This window comes from Dermacentor variabilis, chromosome 6, assembly GCF_050947875.1.
Source record: "Dermacentor variabilis isolate Ectoservices chromosome 6, ASM5094787v1, whole genome shotgun sequence".
Taxonomy (NCBI): Eukaryota; Metazoa; Arthropoda; class Arachnida; order Ixodida; family Ixodidae; genus Dermacentor; species Dermacentor variabilis.
The window spans coordinates 173,673,642-173,691,897 of NC_134573.1; the positions used below are offsets into that span (position 1 = coordinate 173,673,642).

At 47.3% G+C, this 18,256-nt stretch overlaps 1 protein-coding gene across 1 annotated transcript; it reads left to right on the top strand.

Moving 5' to 3' along the window:
- The first annotated feature begins 6,757 nt into the window (after positions 1-6,757).
- On the top strand, positions 6,758-16,105 carry LOC142586370 (endothelin-converting enzyme 1-like). The gene is made up of 6 exons (XM_075697620.1): positions 6,758-7,101; positions 7,489-8,092; positions 8,533-8,766; positions 9,490-10,085; positions 13,800-14,012; positions 15,527-16,105. The coding sequence occupies exons 1-6, from the start codon at positions 6,758-6,760 to the stop codon at positions 15,642-15,644; spliced, it is 2,109 nt and encodes a 702-aa protein (XP_075553735.1). The 3' UTR covers positions 15,645-16,105.
- Positions 16,106-18,256: the final 2,151 nt, after the last annotated feature.

The window sequence follows — 18,256 nt, forward strand, 5'->3', positions numbered from 1 at the left end:
CAATACAAGTTGTTAGGCTTACATTAGAAAATACACAAGCATGACAAAAAAAATTGTGCATGCATTAGGCCCCAGACTTTGCGAAATCACAAAAATAGAAAGCTCCATTTCTTGTCATATAAAACGTTTTCCCGAGAAAACTAGAGCGTTTCATGCAGAGCTAAGGGTTATTCCTTTGTGTCAACATATTCGCCCATCACATATAAAATTCTATAGAAAACAAAAAGAAATGGTAATGGGACTTTGATTAGCGTAATCTGAACACGCCCATATTGAGAAGACTTTGCATAAATTCGAAAATTTCACACAATCCCGACAAAACCACACCTTACTTTTTGGCGTAGATGTGACAGACACACATTTAAAATGCAGCCACTTCACGCACGTGTCACACCCAATGGCGTTATCATGAACCCTTTGCCGACATGCACTACATGTCCACAAACTATGATTACGCTTCTGAGTAACTGTGGCAGTGAGCGCGGCCCACCCATCATCGGTGAAATGGTTCCGGATTTCACCTATCTCAACTCTGTCGTCCAGAACTGCTGAAGGAACTTTCTCAGGGGCGACTTACTTTATTTTTCACCAATCTTGTGTCCCCTGATAGCCTTTGGAGACATGGAACAACATACCCTCCAAAAAAACACAAAATTTCGGCAAAGCGCTACAATCATATTTATTAGCTATAAACCACTGATTTGGTGCCTGTATTCTTGCTTGGCGTTCTCTTCTTTGTGGTTTGATAATTTATGTAACTGGTGATAATTTTTATGCATGCTGTAAAAATCTTTTTTTTTCCTGTTTTTAATGTGCTAATGTGTTGCATTCATCCTCTGCATTGATCCCCCCATGCTTGTACCGAATGTGTATTATATTTCGCATCCGGACCCATCCACTAGCCTGCGGCTATTGGGTCCAACAGTCTTTTGCGTATGCACTGTAATACCTATGATGATGATAATAAAGAAAGAAAGAAAGTTTACTGGAATGGAAAGGAAACGGTACAAAGAGCATTAAAAAAAAGGCATGGCACATGTTGATGCTTGTGTAGCACCAGACAATGAATACTGTACTGCATTAAGAAAAAGAAGCAGCGGGTAATTGCTCGCTTAGAAGACCGATAAACATCCAGTGTGATGCTACTTGAGAAATAATGATATTGAAGCTTCGAAGACTTTAGAAGAAAAGAAAAAGAAAACACTGAATCATCGCGACGGCACAGCACAAGTCGCCGTATAGACGTCGAAGTCCCTAGCTATAGCAAAATTATTTTTGAACAGCTCTGATAGTGTACATGCAACAATGGTTGCTTGCGTACGGTCAAATGTTCATATACTGTGGCATAAAGCTCACGGCACGGTGCGAAAACGCTCTCGCAGCGAAAGCGAAACATTGTGCGCGGACATGCATGTAGACGCGCCGTCGGTCACCGCGAACCCGTGGGATCGCTGCATTGAAGCTTCGTTCTGTGATGCTCCATTTGGTTACCCAGACGGCCCACTATAAGAACATATTTCACATAGTTTTCTCGGAGCGATTACTACCTTTAACGCAAGAAACCGGTTCGGGGGAATCGATCGCGGCGGCCGCGCGCAGTGTCCCAGCCTATCGTACGTAGTAGGTAAAGAGATAGCGTCTGTAAACCATTCTGTGTCTTCTGTTTGTCGAAGATTATTATTTTAAAGGTAAGGTGCTTCTGTGATTTCAAGAGTAGTTGCAAAAATGTCCAGGAGAGCTCCCGCGTAGTATGTTTATTTAGCGCCGATAGCCAAACCTATGCGGAGCGCGCCGCGTTATCCCTCAGACTACGCAAGTGAGGCGCTTCCGACACATGGAGACTCCGTAGGTCCTCGCCCCCAATGCCGACGTCCCCGTCGCTACAGTGTTGTTGCTAAAGTGTCGGGCCCCGTCACTGTAGTCACTACCAAGAAAAAAAGCACCAGAAAGCTTGTCTTCGCCCATAGCGTTCGCCGCAAGCGTTTCCCGGTAAAGGTTGCGTTTGCATAAGCTGCAGATGCCGGGAAGCGCCAATTGTAGTATACGAAGCAGGGAGTGACGTAACTACACTTTCGTATGTAAAAAAAGTACCCGCCAAGCAACTGATTCGTGTTGTCACAGTGCTATGTGAAAGCTGCGTATAGTTAGGGCTCCTGAAGAGCAGTGCGCATACAACGCGCGGCGAAAGTGTGGTGAAGGGCATTTCTATTCTCTCAGGTACAGTCTTTATAGGTACACGACGTAGCGGCGCAAGCCAAGTCGCAGGCCTTTGAAGCGTCTTAGGCTAACAATTAGGCAAAGTGCGTGTGAATATCGCCATGTGAATCATTTCAATCTACGCAGCAATGTGTAATCGTTATAGTTGTCGTTTACAGCTTCGCTGTCGAACCATCTTCACAGCGTGAATTATAGCGACCCATTTTCTTTTTGATTGTGTGTTTCACTGTTGGCATCAAAAACTTCACATTCTTTAGTTTTTCGTGATGCAACTCATATTTCAAACGTAACAGTTTGCACGGAGGCTGCAATAGCTATATCTACAATATATCTGAAACTAGGCTTATCACGCGGCCCCAAATTTTGTTGCAATCAGCATTTAACGCATATATTTCGTTGCCTCGATGCGCGCTCCTCAGCTTTCAAGTTTATTTATTTACCTCTCAAGAGCCTGACAGAGTGTAACATCGGCAAACGGGCGTAGAATTTCGTGCGCACCTTCCTTTCCTCGAGGTCCACTAGATTCAATATTGATGAGTTTTTGACCCACGAAATTCAGCTTGGGCCAAAGGGAACACCTCAGGGGGCGGTGATCTCCCACACGCTGTTGAACATCTCCCTGATCAGCCTGTCGAGGGCCTTGAACAAAATACCGATCTACGCGGATCTACGCAGATGACATCACTATCTGGTGCTCCAGCGGATGTGAGGGTCAGGTCGAGGGTGCTTTGCAAGAGGCCATCGATGTGACGGAGCGGTATCTTATCCCCACCGGGCTAAGGTGCTCGCCCGCTAAATCCGAGCTCTTGCTCTACAAGAAGAGGCCCAGAGGCGGTTCTCACCGGTCCTGGAAGCCAGCAACAGAGATCCACATTACTTTATTCACCTGTAAGGGCTCCCCAGTACCGCGGGTAGACACTATCAGGGTCCTAGGAACGTTTATCGAGTCGAACGGGGCCAACGGAGCAACCCTCAAACGCATTTGTTCCAAGATCGAAAGCGCCCTGGGCCTGATCCGAAGAATCGCCAACAGGTACCGCGGAATCAGGGAGGACAATCTGATCCGGATTATCCACGCCTTCGTGCTATGCCACCTCGCTTATTCAGGGGCTATGCACAACTGGCTCGTATCGGAGCGCAACAAGATCAATGCCCTAATCAGAAGGGTCTTCAAGCTTGCCCTCAGCCTTCCCATCCTAACGCACACAAAAGACCTTCTCAATTTGGGAATTCACCAGACGTTCGAAGAAATCGTAGAAGCCCAAGAATTTTCCCAGTTTGTCAGACTCTCCGGTACTCCAGCGGGCCGAGCCATACTTGGCAAGCTGGGACGTAACCCCATGATCGTCAGTCTCGACGCTGTGAAGCTGCCGAACGACGTAAGTTCCAACATTTAGATACACCGGATGCCACGCAATACGCATCCCACCTACAACGAAGGACGAAGACGAGCCAGGGGCAAAGCTCTGCTCGCCAGTGCCCGCTTGAACAAGGACCGAACATGCTTCGTAGACGCTGCTTCGTACGTTCAAGAAGAGGCCTTCTGCTCAGTGGTCATCGACTGTGATTCTAAAATCCTTAGCTGCGCTACCATCCGCACTTCTAATTCCAGCGTTGCAGAGCAGGTTGCTATTGCTCTTGCATTGACGGACAGTGTGCATGACACGATTTATTCAGATTCCAAGGCCGCTGTTAGGGCCTTTCAGATGGTAATGGTGGCTCCCCAGGCCCTACGTATCATCCAAAGTGCTAAAGACATGAAACATCACTCTGGCCTGGTTCCTTGCGCACCTTGGAACCATTGAGGGTGCCTCGATCAACCCCAATGAGGAGGCGCACTCGGCTGCACGAGGTTTGACTGACCGTGCGCTGGGTAACGCGTTCTCTCCTGGGCGACCCGAGCCTCTCTGCTCGTACAACGAAATTTGCAAACATAATTATCTGTCAAGAAGACTCCTGCCTTTGCCGCACTCCTCGCTGTGCAGGGCCCAGCAGTCACTCTCAGACTTCTGCAAACAAGCACTTACTCGAGCCCCGCGGCGCTGCACACAATGTACCCCGAACGGTTTCCAAGCCCGGACTGCCCTTTGTGTGGTGATTATGCGGACTTCGAACATGTCCTGTGGGGCTGCGCCTCTGCCGGTCCCCCTTTCACCCAAGAGGAAATGATGAGGCTAATTAGGGCCCAGGATCAGACCTCTCCAGTCCTGGCAGCCCAGAGGCCTCGCGAGAGGGCCGTCAGGTTTCATCTGATGGTCCCCGAGTGGGCCTAGCCAGGTGACGTAGAGTTTGCTTACGTCTAAAGTGGACCAAATAAAGTTGTTTCACTCACTCACTCACTCACTCACCTCTAAAGTTCGACCTCTTTGGTTAGTAATAACAAAAAAGTGACTACTATATCCTGGAGCGATCAGGGGTGCTAACTTCCCTGATGACGAATCTGCTTCCAACTTGTGGATTACCAGATAAATTGCGGAGTACCAGTTAAAAATTATTTGAACCAGCTGTATTAGTAAATTAGCCTCCTACAATAACAAAAACGTCATTATCAACGTAAGAACAGGCTTGGTAAGCCAGAATAGATGCATAAACAAAAGACGGCTTGCGATGCCACCTTGAAGTGCTTGCACGATCTCACCGTGACATCGTGCATTTTGACAGCGTCTGCTGGGGTTTAGTTAAATGAGCCAAAGATTGAATTTAGCAAGTTTCAAAGTTTAGTACTGGATCAGAACGACACAAATACGAAAAACACTGTGTGACGTTTGTGTGACGCCGTCAGTACGTCAGTGTGACGTTATTTTGACGTAATGGCGCAGGGATTCCGGCGTAAAATTCAATAAATGGAAATGCGCTCTGCTTTTTCTGTTCTATAATAATCAACCTACCGCCAAGAAATTGCAGAAAATAGAGTTTTGAAGGAATACTTAGTCAGTCTAAGCTGATGTAGTGCCTCTCTCTAGGGTCCCCTTAAGTCGCTCATTGTGTGAGCATATGCGCAGAGGGCCTCCAGGCCGTCGGCAGCCAGCGTGGCCGTCCCCAAGAGGCGCCGAACAAGCGGTCACGCAGGCGACTGCGTCCTGGTGTTCCTCTCCAATGGCGCCTGCGCCGCCTGCGTCATCGGGGTCGTGCTCGTGCTGCTCTTCATCCTGTTCAGGCACACCGCTCACGAGTACATCCAGGGTACCACCGCCAAAGTGGAAGAGTACTGTCACACGAAGGCGAGCAACACATGTACTATACCCGCTTTCTCCTGCGACTACCGCATTTTTACGAATACAACCAACCTGGAATTTACAGTAGAAGAGCAGCCATTCTTCATGAACTCTGAGGTTGGAACAGCACAAACAAAAAAAGAAAGAAAGCTACAGGCTTAAAGTGTGTCATCCCTGCAGAATCACGTCCCAATTTCCCGCAAAGCTGATATTTCGAGCAGTTGCATTGAGACTCAACTGTATGTAACTTAACCGACACATTCTTCGTCGTGACGCCGGAAAAAAAAATTCTCTAACGCTTATTTAACGACGTATAACGAACTCACGTGCATACATGCACTGAAATTTGCACGCATGTCTGACATGGCATGTCGACGTTCAAGCCATTGCCGTGGCAGGTCCTCCACAAAGTACCTCGTCACAAACAGCCTTAATGGAAATGTAATACGGGAAGCACTATAAACGCACGGTTTCAATTCGGTCATACATGTAGCACTTAAACGGTCATTTTTCAACTATTTGTTCCGATTTGCCGCTCAATGCGACCCATCGAGAGGCAAATCGGAACAAATAGTTGAGAAATGAACAGTTGGGAAGCGCTTGGCTCACCGTGCATCACTGCGGCTCACTCTTTCCCGATGACGCTTCGCCACTCTTAAAGGGACACTGAAGAGACACACTTAATCAAATTTAGGCTGATAAAGTATTCTTTGGAAACTTTTTCATTAATTCCGCGGCAATAGGTTGATTGTTAGAAGAGAAAATGAACGTCAAAGTTCCGCCTTTCATATTCCGCGCCGAAACCTCAGCGCCGGTATAGGTCAGTGTGACAGCATGGATTTCGATTTAAACTTTCGTATTTTGGCCGTTATGGCTCAGCAAAAGTTGCTAAGTTCAGTTGTTGACAATTTTGGAACATAAGTGTATCTGTAGCTGCAATGTGGGGGGTGCGACCCTTACACGACACGAAACGGTATTTCAGAACGGTGTGTGCATAATTAATCAATTTTGTTCGCTTTCGATGTCTCGATAGATGCAGTTTACAGAATTGTGATATTGTTTTTTTTTCTTCAGTATTGCCACTTTTTTATTCCCTAATACTCAAGAATATTACTAAAAATTTGGTGGCCTAAATTATAAGCCTACTTTCTAGGAGTAATGCAACTAACCTCATCAAGATTGTCTCAGTGGTTGCTGAGGAAAACGATCTCTCCGTTCCCGTTTATTTAAACGTGCCAATCCCACCAGCCGCAGCCTGTAAAGCCGTTGCGCACTTTCGACAGGACTGCGAGCAGCACGCGCAGCTGATCCTGTCTAAGGTGAACATGAACGAGGACCCGTGCGAGGACCTGAACGCGTTCGCTTGCTCGTACTGGGAGCCCCAGGCCGACAGCTACAACAACTACGGCGCCGCGCTGGACGCCCAAGCGATCCACGACTGGTTCGCCAACTTCAAGAAGTCACTGGACGAAGGCAGCGCCCACCTGATGGCAGGCACCAAGGCGCTCGATATGTTCAGGACCTGTCTGCGGCATCGCATCACCGCCGAAGAGGCCGAGCGGGGCAAGCGTATGCTGCGCGAGTTCATGTCCAAACTGCGCATCCCGTGGCCGGACGAGCCGAGCTCCGACGTGGATCCGCTCGGCGTGCTCATCGACCTGTCCTTAAGGCACGTGCACCGGTGACTATAGCGTAGCGAACGTTTCTTATACACCGGGAAGTGAGGAGACGGGGTTGCAGGTCACGTATAGGCCCCGTGACAGATCAGCATTGTCTTTCGCCGACAAAAGCGCACGCTTTGTCCCAGGCACAAAGAGGTGATACAGCGACTATGCAACAGACAGACAGGCTAGAGTGATGGAGGAGCCAGTAAAGAAAGCAGTAGCAGGCGGGGAAGAGCAACAGCACTCGCCGCGTGTTTCCAGCATGGGGCAGAAACTGCTTTATTTTTTTCTCTATGTGGTGGTACCAACAATGTGTGCGTTCTTGGCGCGCGCCTCGGTTAGGGCCACCGAAATTAAACGTTGCTATAGGGCCGACGTGCTCCCACGTGCAGGTGGCAGCTGGGAATGTGGTTTGAACTCCAGCCCTTGCAACGCCAGCCACGCTCAGAATCACCACCGCAGCCCAGCTCTCCTGAAGACGGTGCCACGTCGAAAAGGTCCACCGAAAACAAGAGCCGTTACCCGCTGCTCATGTCGGTGGGACGGTTCGTCGGTTACTGGTCGGTGCACAATATGGAGATTGTGCAAAGGCGCAACTACGCCAAGTACTGGGCCACCTTCTACGAGGCGTTCGGCGCCGGCCGGCCCAACAAGAGCGACGCGTACGTCCAGCAAGTGGTCATGGTCGGACGCGACGTCCTCGAGGAGTTCCTGGGCGTCGTTAACAACGAGGACAAGGAACCCGCCCGATTCGAGCTGGGCGACATCGGTAACCACACGCCGAACCTACCGGCGCGCCGCTGGATCGAGCAGCTGAACGCCAATGCGGTGCCCGTCGTCGCGAGTGCTGCACACAACGCCGGGAATCGCCGCGGTTACGCGTCGAGCGACACGATCACAGTCCCGGACACGGCACTTCTCAGGGCAGTGAACAGGCTGTTCGGGGCGCACAACAGCACGATGCTGCTGCGACACCTCTCCTGGTCCTTTATACAGGCGAGTGGCACAGTATAGCCCTCTTGATGTTAGCTACGTCTATATACGTAGCGTGGAGCAGCATGAAAGTACTACGCTTATTTACGCTTGCGGAACTCTCGCCCACCCCCTGCATGGATAATGGAGTCTGGATAAGCGTTTGGGCGGGGAATCGCTAGCGTACGTGTATCAGAATTACGAAATTCTTACGCGAGCGCTAGCGGCGACGTTTGCGATTGTGTTTAACCAAAGCGCGCAGTTGCTACGGTACCACAGATTGCTACGTGGTACCGTAGCAATCTGCGTTCTTTTTCTTTCCTATGTTGTACTGCGCAATCTTCGGGATCGGCCCACGAAAACGGTGTATAGGCAGTCACACCAAATCTCGGTTAGCTCCCAAATAATGCTGAGCGCATCAAGAAGCGTTCGTTTACGACACCTGACGAGCTCTCGCACAGCAGGTATTCGGGGCCCTGGCCGACCGACGCCTGTTGGTGGCCAAGTACGGGGACAATAGGAAGGCGTCTGTGCGCAGACACGTGTTCTGCGCCACCGAGCTCGAGGACGCGTACGGACCGCTGGTGCGCTCCCTGTACGTGTTCCCGCGCTTCACGGCACGCATGCGGTTCGCCATCGACGACACGTTCGCCACCGTCACCAAGGCACGGCACGGCTCTGTTCTCCAAAACCACAGGGTGCACGAACGATACGAGGCGCGTTCGCGTTTGAAGCTTCTCTCGCGTAGCGGAAATTCCCATAGGGATTCCTGTATATAGTCTAGTACTGCTTAGCACTTGACGCTTAAAATATAGTCTGGTGGGAGTCTATGTTGGTTTAGTAGAATTGTTCATCAGTTTCCTGTCAGCCCAATAGGGATTAGCTTAGCCTGTAAACGTAATTTGTAATAGTGCCTACATAGGTGCGTGTGATAGTGCTTGCTGATAGACATGTATGGTCCAGCCTCATTTGGGACTATTACTGGCAAAGCTTTCCGGTCTTGTAAATTTCAACAACAAAATAACGTCACGCATATTTGTGTCGGAATTTGTGTTCAAATTGGAGCCGATGCCACGTGGTTTTGATGAGGCTCGATATGTAATTTGTCCCATAGATATTTCTATAACACAAACAATAAAATAAATAATGAATTCTACAACTACTACTGGTAAGTAGTAGTAGTAGTAAGCTGCAGCTGCAGTAGTACTAGTAATACTATTGGTACGAGCGCTCATACCGAATTGTTGTTCAGAGTTGTTCCTGGGCACGTTAATTAAATCATTGATCGATTGATTTATTGATATATTGACTGGTTGTGTGATTTATTTATTTATTTATTTATTTATTATGAAAGTATGGTACTCCTTCCATGACCGCTCGGCACCGCGACAGACTCTTTTTTTTTTCTTACTTTCTTTTAGCCCGTAATTTTGGTCTCTGAGCGCGTGAATGTTGTACGGACGCTTGTACAGCACGACCGCGTGCGACACATCACCACGCAGGAGACCGCACACAAGGTGTCAGCTCTCGCGTGGGCCGACAGTGCCACGCGGCTGGCAGCCATAACGAAGCTACACAATGCGCGAACCGCGCTTTGGCCGCCGGACTCGTTCCTGACCAACGAGGGGCTCAACAAGATGTACGTCAACTTCACGACCAACCTGACGGTTGGCAAGTCTCTGTTCATCGACTACTGGATCGACGCCCAGAGGCAGCTGCGCGGGCTCTCCGACGAGCCCAGCCTGGGGGACGTGCTCAGCCTGCCGCCCAACTACGTGCTGCCGTACTTCGACTACGACTACCTGCAGAATCGCGTGCTCGTCTCGGTGGCCGCTCTGCACGGCGCTCTCAGAAGGGTACAGGCCACGCCAGCCGTGCTCTACGGCAGCCTTGGGTTCTCCTACGCCCGCCAGCTGCTGCGCGCCCTGGACAGCGGCGGACTCAAGATCGACGCCGTGGGCAACATCGGCCCGGACACGTGGGCTTCGCCGCGTTGGATGCAAGTCAAGCGGGAAAGGCAATGAAAATCACCCTCTTAATGCACGTCATAAGCCAGTTCGCAGAAAGATTTGTGGCCGGCGCCAGGTTCGCCGATCGATCAGTAAAACTGAGCAGTGTTAGTTATGACGAGGCTCCTTACGCGCGCTTATACAACCAAATATTTAACTTTGTCGACTTATATTTGCAACAAGGAATGTTTAAGCTATAGAGTCGACGCGTGATAAAGATGTCGCAGCCTCGCACGAAAGGCGAGGCGCCGATCGCGATAGCAAATTAGCAGATAGCTACACAAAAGTAAGGATAATAGTTTTATCTGCCGCATGAACTTGTAAACATTCGCTTACTAACTAAATTAACAATTATATAATGTGTAAGCGCGACTGAACGAGGACGTAGAAAGAAAGACACACAGAGACAGCGCTGTCTCTGTGTGTCTGTTTTTTTCTACGCCCTCATTCAGCCGCGCTTACACATTCTATCATGGATTCAAACAAACTAGCCCGCCAACGTGGTTTAACTAAACAAGCACGGTGTCACACGCGCACAGGTAAACATGTACACATCTCGTCCGATGAACGGGGAAACTCGCTGTCAAAAATACTGGAGTGAGGAATCGCGGCAGCAGCAGCGATCACCTCTGGCTTTAGCGCGAACGGAACCTCGAAAGCACTACGCATAGGAAGCTACAGGCACTACGCGCATTCTGCAAACATCGTAGATCGCTTTCAAGATGAGGCCCGCCCAGGCGCGCACTTTGGCTACGTCGCAGATCGCTTTCAAGCACGGAGTGCTTTCAAGATACGGCGCCCGCACGGCCGCGCCGTAAGCAGCAACCGCCGCCGCCGAAGAACCTCCCACTTCCTCGCCTCGCCTCCGTGACTCACGTCTGATGATTGCCAAGTTCTGCTGAGGTCGCAGTCGGAATATGTCCTGACGATCCTCGGTGGTCAGTCCGGCTGCACTCCATAGAGCACTGGCGAGTTCTGGGCGCGTCCACTTATCGAGACAAAGTCATCCGTGAGGCCGCAGAATTATCTTTTCATCGTGCAAAGGAAGTTGAGGCAGGTTCTGATTCCGACTGCGCTTGCGTACGGTAGGCTGGGAGGCGTCCGGAATGCCCATATGTTCTCGGAGGGTTGCGTCTTAGCGTGCGTTTGACGGATGCGTCGCTTATGTATGACTGTCTTCCAACAGCCAATTGTGTCGCCGTCAGTTTTGTCGTCGTAAATGTTCGGGGTAGCATCTTCCTCCATCCTTTCCCCGGTCGGAGTGTCTACCTCTCGTTGTTGGGAGGGAAAATTGGCGACGATGGGATCGGCGGCCACTCCAGCGGTATTCACCTCGGGCGTCTTCGTTGTTGTCGAGGAACGCGCGGCTGCGTTCTCCGTCGCCGATTGCGTCTTCTGCTCGTTGGAAAATGACGTTGCGGTAGATAAATGCTCCATCGAAACAGAGCGGTGAATTGGCCGAAGGCCCTTTGCACGCCCGTTTAGAACATGGGCCTCGGAAGAGCTGGTCGCTTGGCGCTCTTGGTTCTACAGGAGAGGGTGCGCTTCCGCGCTCGCACACGCGAGAATGAGCCGCGTCCGCCGGCCCTCCAACACTTTTCACTCGCTCATGCAGCATACGGCGTGCGGCGAGGATTTTATCGCCCTTGGACCACAGGCCGACGGCATAAATGCGCCTGGAGTGTCCATACAATTGATATCGCAATAAAAACTCTGCTCCCCTACAGTGAGTGCGAAAACCTTTCGAGCCAACATGCCCACTCGTCGCACCTAAACACCGCTAGAGGACCGTGAGTTAAATTAAATAAATTATGGGGTTTCACGTGCCAAAACCACTTTCTGATTATGAGGCATTCCGTAGTGGAGGACTCCGGAAATTTCGACCACCTGGGGTTCTTTAACGTACACCTAAATCTAAGTACACGGGTGTTTTCGCATTTCGCCCCCACCGAAATGCGGCCGCCGTGGCCGGGATATGACCGTGAGTGAGAGTCGCCTTTGTGAAACGGTATCACACGTGCATTAATTAGTGTTCGCGATTTTACCATTCTTGGTTGTGTTGTTTATCCGTTGAGATGACATTGCGTGTCATATGCTTCCGACGACCGTTTAAACGGCGCTTACCATTAGATAGGTAACGTTTTCGGTTACACGCACACAAGCGCACTTCCAATACTTATCTGTTGATTTTACCTCGTCGTCTTCAATTTCCATCTCCCACCTTCCCCGTGTTTTTCCTGGCTGTCTGCAAAACATGAAGGCGTCCAAAAGTCGGCTTCTCCTTACACATACCATTATTGTGGCGAAGCCAGCTTGCTGTTATTTAGGTGTCTACTAAGAGTACTTGCGCACGCTGTCGAAACAATGTTAAGGCTCGAGTTATAAGCTGTCCAACAAGAAATTGTGCATATATATATATATATATATATATATAAATTTTGCATATATATATATATATATATATATATATATATATATATATATATATATATATATATATATATATATATATATATATATATATATATATATATATATATATATATATATATATATATATATATCAGCCGAGTGGTAAATTACACTTCTGAAAGAGAATACTAAAAAGCTGCCATACCGTGAGCGGTGGCTCGGTAATCCAGAAAGGACGTAAGAACGAAATCTCGCGGCAAGGCCACCTTGAAGCTCCCGCACTAGCTCATAACAAAACTGGTTCCATGAGCATTTGCTGGGGACCAATCAGCTGGCTGTCGATATGCCGGCATTTATGTGAATCCATGCGATAAGCAGGCATTCAGCGCACGTCATGTGTACTATGTGGCTCTATCTGTTTTTTTAGCGCTGCTTTCCCAATCGTTGACGATGAACCAACTCGCCAAACCAAGGTTTTGCTTCCACTAACTACGTTTTACATTCAAATAAATTAAAACAGAATAAATCAATCATCCGTTGTCTATAGATTGCTCTTCCCACAGCGTCCATTTAAGGAACACATTTAGGAAGAGTAGGGTAGAGGGGAGCATGGAGGAGGGGAGGAGGAAATGTACAGAAAATTAGATGGGTTGTAGCACTTGCACCTATTGAAAATTTAGCAGTGTAGATCACATGCATTGTTCCATTAATTGTAGGAACAATGCGGTGCACTGTCTGCCTGTATCTGGCGGGCGAGTGTACGTAGTCCTGACCGGCCGCTGTGAGAATGTTAGGTTGTATGTACATTCGTTTTATTTAAGGGTTGATTACACACACTTGTCTGCCAACTGTCGGAAATTTAAAGTATTATATGCCCACAAGATTTAAGTTACCAGAGAAATCATGGAAGCAGTATTTATCAAAAATAAAGGCGACACGCGCATATGCCAGACATTGGTATCGCTGTCTCATAAGCAGATATTTATAATGGGTAACGTTTCTTGTGTGCACGCTGCTTTGTGACGTGTAGGTGCTTTTAATAATAACTTCTGACTTTGGTGTGCTATCTGGCTATCGTCAAGTGCATGTAGATAACAATAACCAAGGGAGTTATGCGACTTCTCCTTTAATTGTGTGTGATATATCTTATACATGTGTGTCCTTGAGAATAAAGCATCGCTTCAATTCAACGCATGTCCCGCCTTTATTTCATCTTATGCGTGTCTATTTTTGTGCTGTTTTTCCAAAAAGGTAGGGATTCCTTCTTAAGAGCAAGTGCTAATGCTAGAGCATTGGCTTACGCAATACAGGGCAGCTTGCATGGCACCGGCTTATGACGGACCTTTCCCAGAGATCCCGGCGCTCGAAGTGAGCCACGCGGCCTTCCAGCACCAGCTGGAGCTCCAATCGGGGGACGCCGAGCAGGATAACCGTCACAGGCGCATCATGAGCACGTTCACCGAGCAACAGGTGTTCTTCATCACAGCCTGCTTCACGCTCTGCCGCCTGCCCAGGACAATCAAGTATGTTCACCGTCCCCTTCTCCTTCCCTTGAGATGTCGTCCTCGCAGTGTTTTCCTTGCACGTGATACCTGTATTATGAACCGCGTATGAATATCCCCTCTAGTGCTTTGTTTAGCTTGTCCGTATACCATTACTAGTATAGTTATTTCTTTATGGAATAGCGGGGTAACCGGAGACATGAACGGTAGTAGCAACGCTGGTAGAGACATCTAGTGACGATTTGTCCAACCACGTGATATAAACGTTTTCATATGTCTTGGTCAAAATAAAATAAAAAGGCTGCGTGTTAAAAATTCTTACGCTGCCGATGCTTTGCACCAGCAGCTAAGTAGAATATGGTTAATAATGCCAGTAACATCTCTGGTTAAAGTCTGCACCACAAGTGCGGCTGCCCATGTCTACGTTCCTGGTAGCTCAGTATTGCGTAAATTTATGCCTGCGGACAGGCAAGACTGTCTATTAAAGGAACACCAGAAGAATGTACACAGGGTGTTTCAGTTAACTCGAACCAAACATCGAATGTTTTGTGAGAGCCCCACTGAATGACTACGCTAACCGTACATTGATTGTAGCTGTTGAGTCCAGAATATTTTGTGTATTGCATTTATGTACCTAAATAGGGGTGAACTGTGAAAGTATTTAAAATTAAGGTCCTCTCAGAACAACTGACAAAAGAAGAAAGGTTGCAAAAAAGACTAAGAGGAGATTTATAATCTCCAAATAATGAACGTTCAAGGGACCCTCTAAGTGAAATTGGCAACCTGAAATTGTAAAGCCTCTTTCCCAGCTGCCTTAAAGCCCACAATATTGCAACATACTGTTGAAATAATGTTTTGTACATGCAGTTTTTTTTCATACAGTGAGTGCATGCAGCAGTGCAGTTACCAGCACATGCTTTACAGTTCTACGCTGCTACAGCGATGAACAGTGTCTCCATCTCCAAGGGACACCTAAAACGCAAAATTGTCAGCAAATGCACAGGGGCTACACTATATCTTTCTTGACTTTTGTATGCAAACCATGGCACCAATTACATGCATATGTGACCCGATGGAGTTTGTGGTATTTTCACATATTCTTGTTCTTTTCCTTTGTGCAGAATAAACGTCACAAAGGCTGCCAGTTCGAGCTGCGTATCCATAATAGAATTGAACCCACTCATTATCAATAAAAAATCTACTAGCCCTGACTTCTGATGTCACAATGAATGTGATGTCACAAGGATCTGGCATGGAAAATACTAGGTAGAGTTGTCACCTCTATAGTTCTTATATGGTGTACGAACTCAAGCCTGCCTTTGAGGTAATCACCCACTAATACAATAATTCTCACCTATCAGGCTAATATATAATATTTCAATTTTGTGTATATTTAACAGCAACAATTAAGAGATATTTCTTGAAGCTGTAAGATCCTATAGCTTGTTTGCTTCCATCAGGGAATGGAAGGAGAAAACTAGAAATGCTTAGAATAAATTAGCAATTTGCACTTTTTGCTTTTCGAATGCAAACAGATCCTTTGGTGGTGACTGCAACAAGGCGGCCATGCACTTTGAGCCCTACGCAGCTGCTTTCAAGTGCAAGCCGGGCTCCAAGCTGAATCCATTGGTCAAGTGCCCCTATTTCAACTGAAACAAGTGGCAGCAGTCGACTAGCAACTACATCTGTGCACTAAAGTGTACATAGACTTCAACTGCACCGGTCTGTGGAAGATTGTTCTGCAAGCTCTTCCAACAGCAGTTTCCTATCGCAGCAGACATCGAGTCTAATTTTGTGTAGAACATAATAATCTGCTAGTGCCTTGTGTACATTTCGCGTGTGTTTTAGATGTACCAATTCATGGTATCCCAGAACAACTGCATGGGACAGAAAGCTTAGAGCTTCACTTTTCTGTATTTCATGAGATATTTCACTGTTACTAGGTTTATGCTGGAGTTGACATCTTGCAAAGCTGTGTTTAGCTAAAAACACTGCAGAAGATATATTGCAACGTGCGACTGTCTGGATGTACCGACCAATTTTGCATAAAGCTGGTAGCTGTATGTGAACAGAAGCTTCTGAATAACAAAACACGTTTTTTTTTTATGCTGGCATCACACTACAAGCATTGTATGAAAGTGGCTTAAAATCTGGAGGTTTTTCAGCATTTTTCTGGCATGCTCATAAAGTGCTGATTAAGTTTAACAATCAATATCATTTTCTATCCATCCTATCATTCGTAGCGGAAAGTGACATCCTGGCAATTATGGCGGGCGTGGCTTTGTCCAAACCAATTACTAAGTGCAAATTGAATGGAAAGCAAAATTAATCACTATAAAATGTGTTTCCAGGATGCGAGAAACACCTGAACTTCACATGTGCTGCAGTGTCATGATTGGGCACTGCAGCATCATTCCTCTATGCATGCCATGCGCTCTGCTCCTCACATTTTATTCCAGCGCAATAGTGCACAACCTTTGAACGCACTTTGACAAAGGCATAGTTGCATTGCTGTGTGCACAGAGTACAGGAAAGTGCAGGTGGCTGCTAGGTGACAGCAGTATAATGCACCGAGGCACAGTGTTTTTTTTTGCCAGACTGTTGACAGCACATGCTTCATAAGACGAGTTACTAGCAGTGTCTTGCGCTGCGATTTCAAACAATGGTGCAAAATTACCAGTAAATTTTTATTATGAACTAAAATAAAGGGGTTCATTACATACATATTTATGAAATTATTTCTTCGTTAAAACAACACTTTAATTGCGTAAGTTTCTATGTGAATTCAAAAGGAATTACGAATACAGTAAAATTTTGTTAATACACAGTTCGCGGGGAATATAGATAAGGTATAATGTAATAGTTCTGCGGAAACCCGCAAGGTGGAGAGAAGTAATTAATAAAGGGAAAGTGAGACATCCACCCAAACGTAGCTAAGTGCTACAAAGGAAACTCATACGGGTTCCTTGAAAGAAAAGCTTCACAAAGAAAAATTCGCCCTTTGTTGATAAATTCGACTTCGCCTGCCATCTGCTAGCCGCCTGGTTAGCTCACATGGTAGAGCGGCTGCCCCGGAAAGGCGGTGGCACCGGGTTCGAGTTCCGGACCAGGACGAATTTTTCTTTCAACTGCGAAGCTTTTCTTTCGAGGAATCCGTATGGGTTTCCTTTGTAGCACTTAGCTACGTTAGGGTGGATTTCTTATTTTCCCTTTAATAATTACTTCTCTCCACCTTGTGGGTTTCCGCAGAACTATTACTTCAAACTCTTGCCTTTGCTTCCAAGTTGATAAATTCGACTTCTGCCATCTGCTAGCCACTTGGTTAACTCAGATGGTAAAACGGCTGCCCCGGAAAGGCAGTAGTCCCGGGTTCGAGTCCCGGACCAGGACGAATTTTTCTTCAACTGTGAAGCTTTTCTTTCGAGGAACCCGTAAGGGTTTCCTTTGTAGCACTTAGCTACGTTTGATTGGACGTCCATATTTTCTCTTTATTAAGTAGATAAGGTATGCACTACACCATGTACTGATTAACCAATAATATCAGATGAGTGGCTATAAACTTACCAATAAAAAAAGTTAATTCTCACTTAAACACATGCACATACAAGTTTTATTTGCCAGCAGGTAGCAAAAAGTTTGGTTTTGACTTGCTGCCATGGTGACCTAGCAGCGACGACAGCATCCTCAAACTTGGCAAGGCTGCAAGTCAGTTTATCCAGCAGGCCCCACATTTCTGCGAACACCCTCATGACAGTAAATGCACTCGCCGCGTCAGGTACGGAGAGGCCATCATCCATGTGATCCATGACGGTAACGTGGAAGCGCTATAGAATCTAAGGGAGCACGAAACGCATCATGGCTACCATGTTTTGACGTCACTACTGGTGGCAACTGCAGTTCGGGAAAAGTTTGTGCACCACAATTTCGCAATTTATGGCCTGCATGCACGACATTTCACCAATTCCATGCTTGGAGGCGGTGAAAAATAAAGTAAATACTATGCACTAACTATTTGGCATGCGTTGAGCAACTACGGTCAGCAAAACCATTAGGGCCAATGGTGACAAGGTGGGGGTTCATCGTGACTATGTCTAAACTGGAATAATTAAGTGGGTACGTATTAATGAGGATTTACTGTAGTTGGTTGTATCCATTGGTTCATTATAACAAGGTCTGGCTGTATGTATTAAATATGCTCCCGAAGTCCGTATACATACCTTATTTACTGAATTGTACCATGAATAATAAACTGGAACTGAAGTGCA

Excerpts from the sequence above, each read along its gene's own strand:
- LOC142586370 (XM_075697620.1), top strand. The coding sequence starts at position 6,758 with ATGAACGAGGACCCGTGCGAGGACCTGAACGCGTTCGCTTGCTCGTAC. Across the intron at positions 8,093-8,532 it reads TCTCCTGGTCCTTTATACAG|GTATTCGGGGCCCTGGCCGA; the intron begins GCGAGTGGCACA and ends CTCGCACAGCAG. Across the intron at positions 14,013-15,526 it reads CGCCTGCCCAGGACAATCAA|ATCCTTTGGTGGTGACTGCA; the intron begins GTATGTTCACCG and ends GAATGCAAACAG.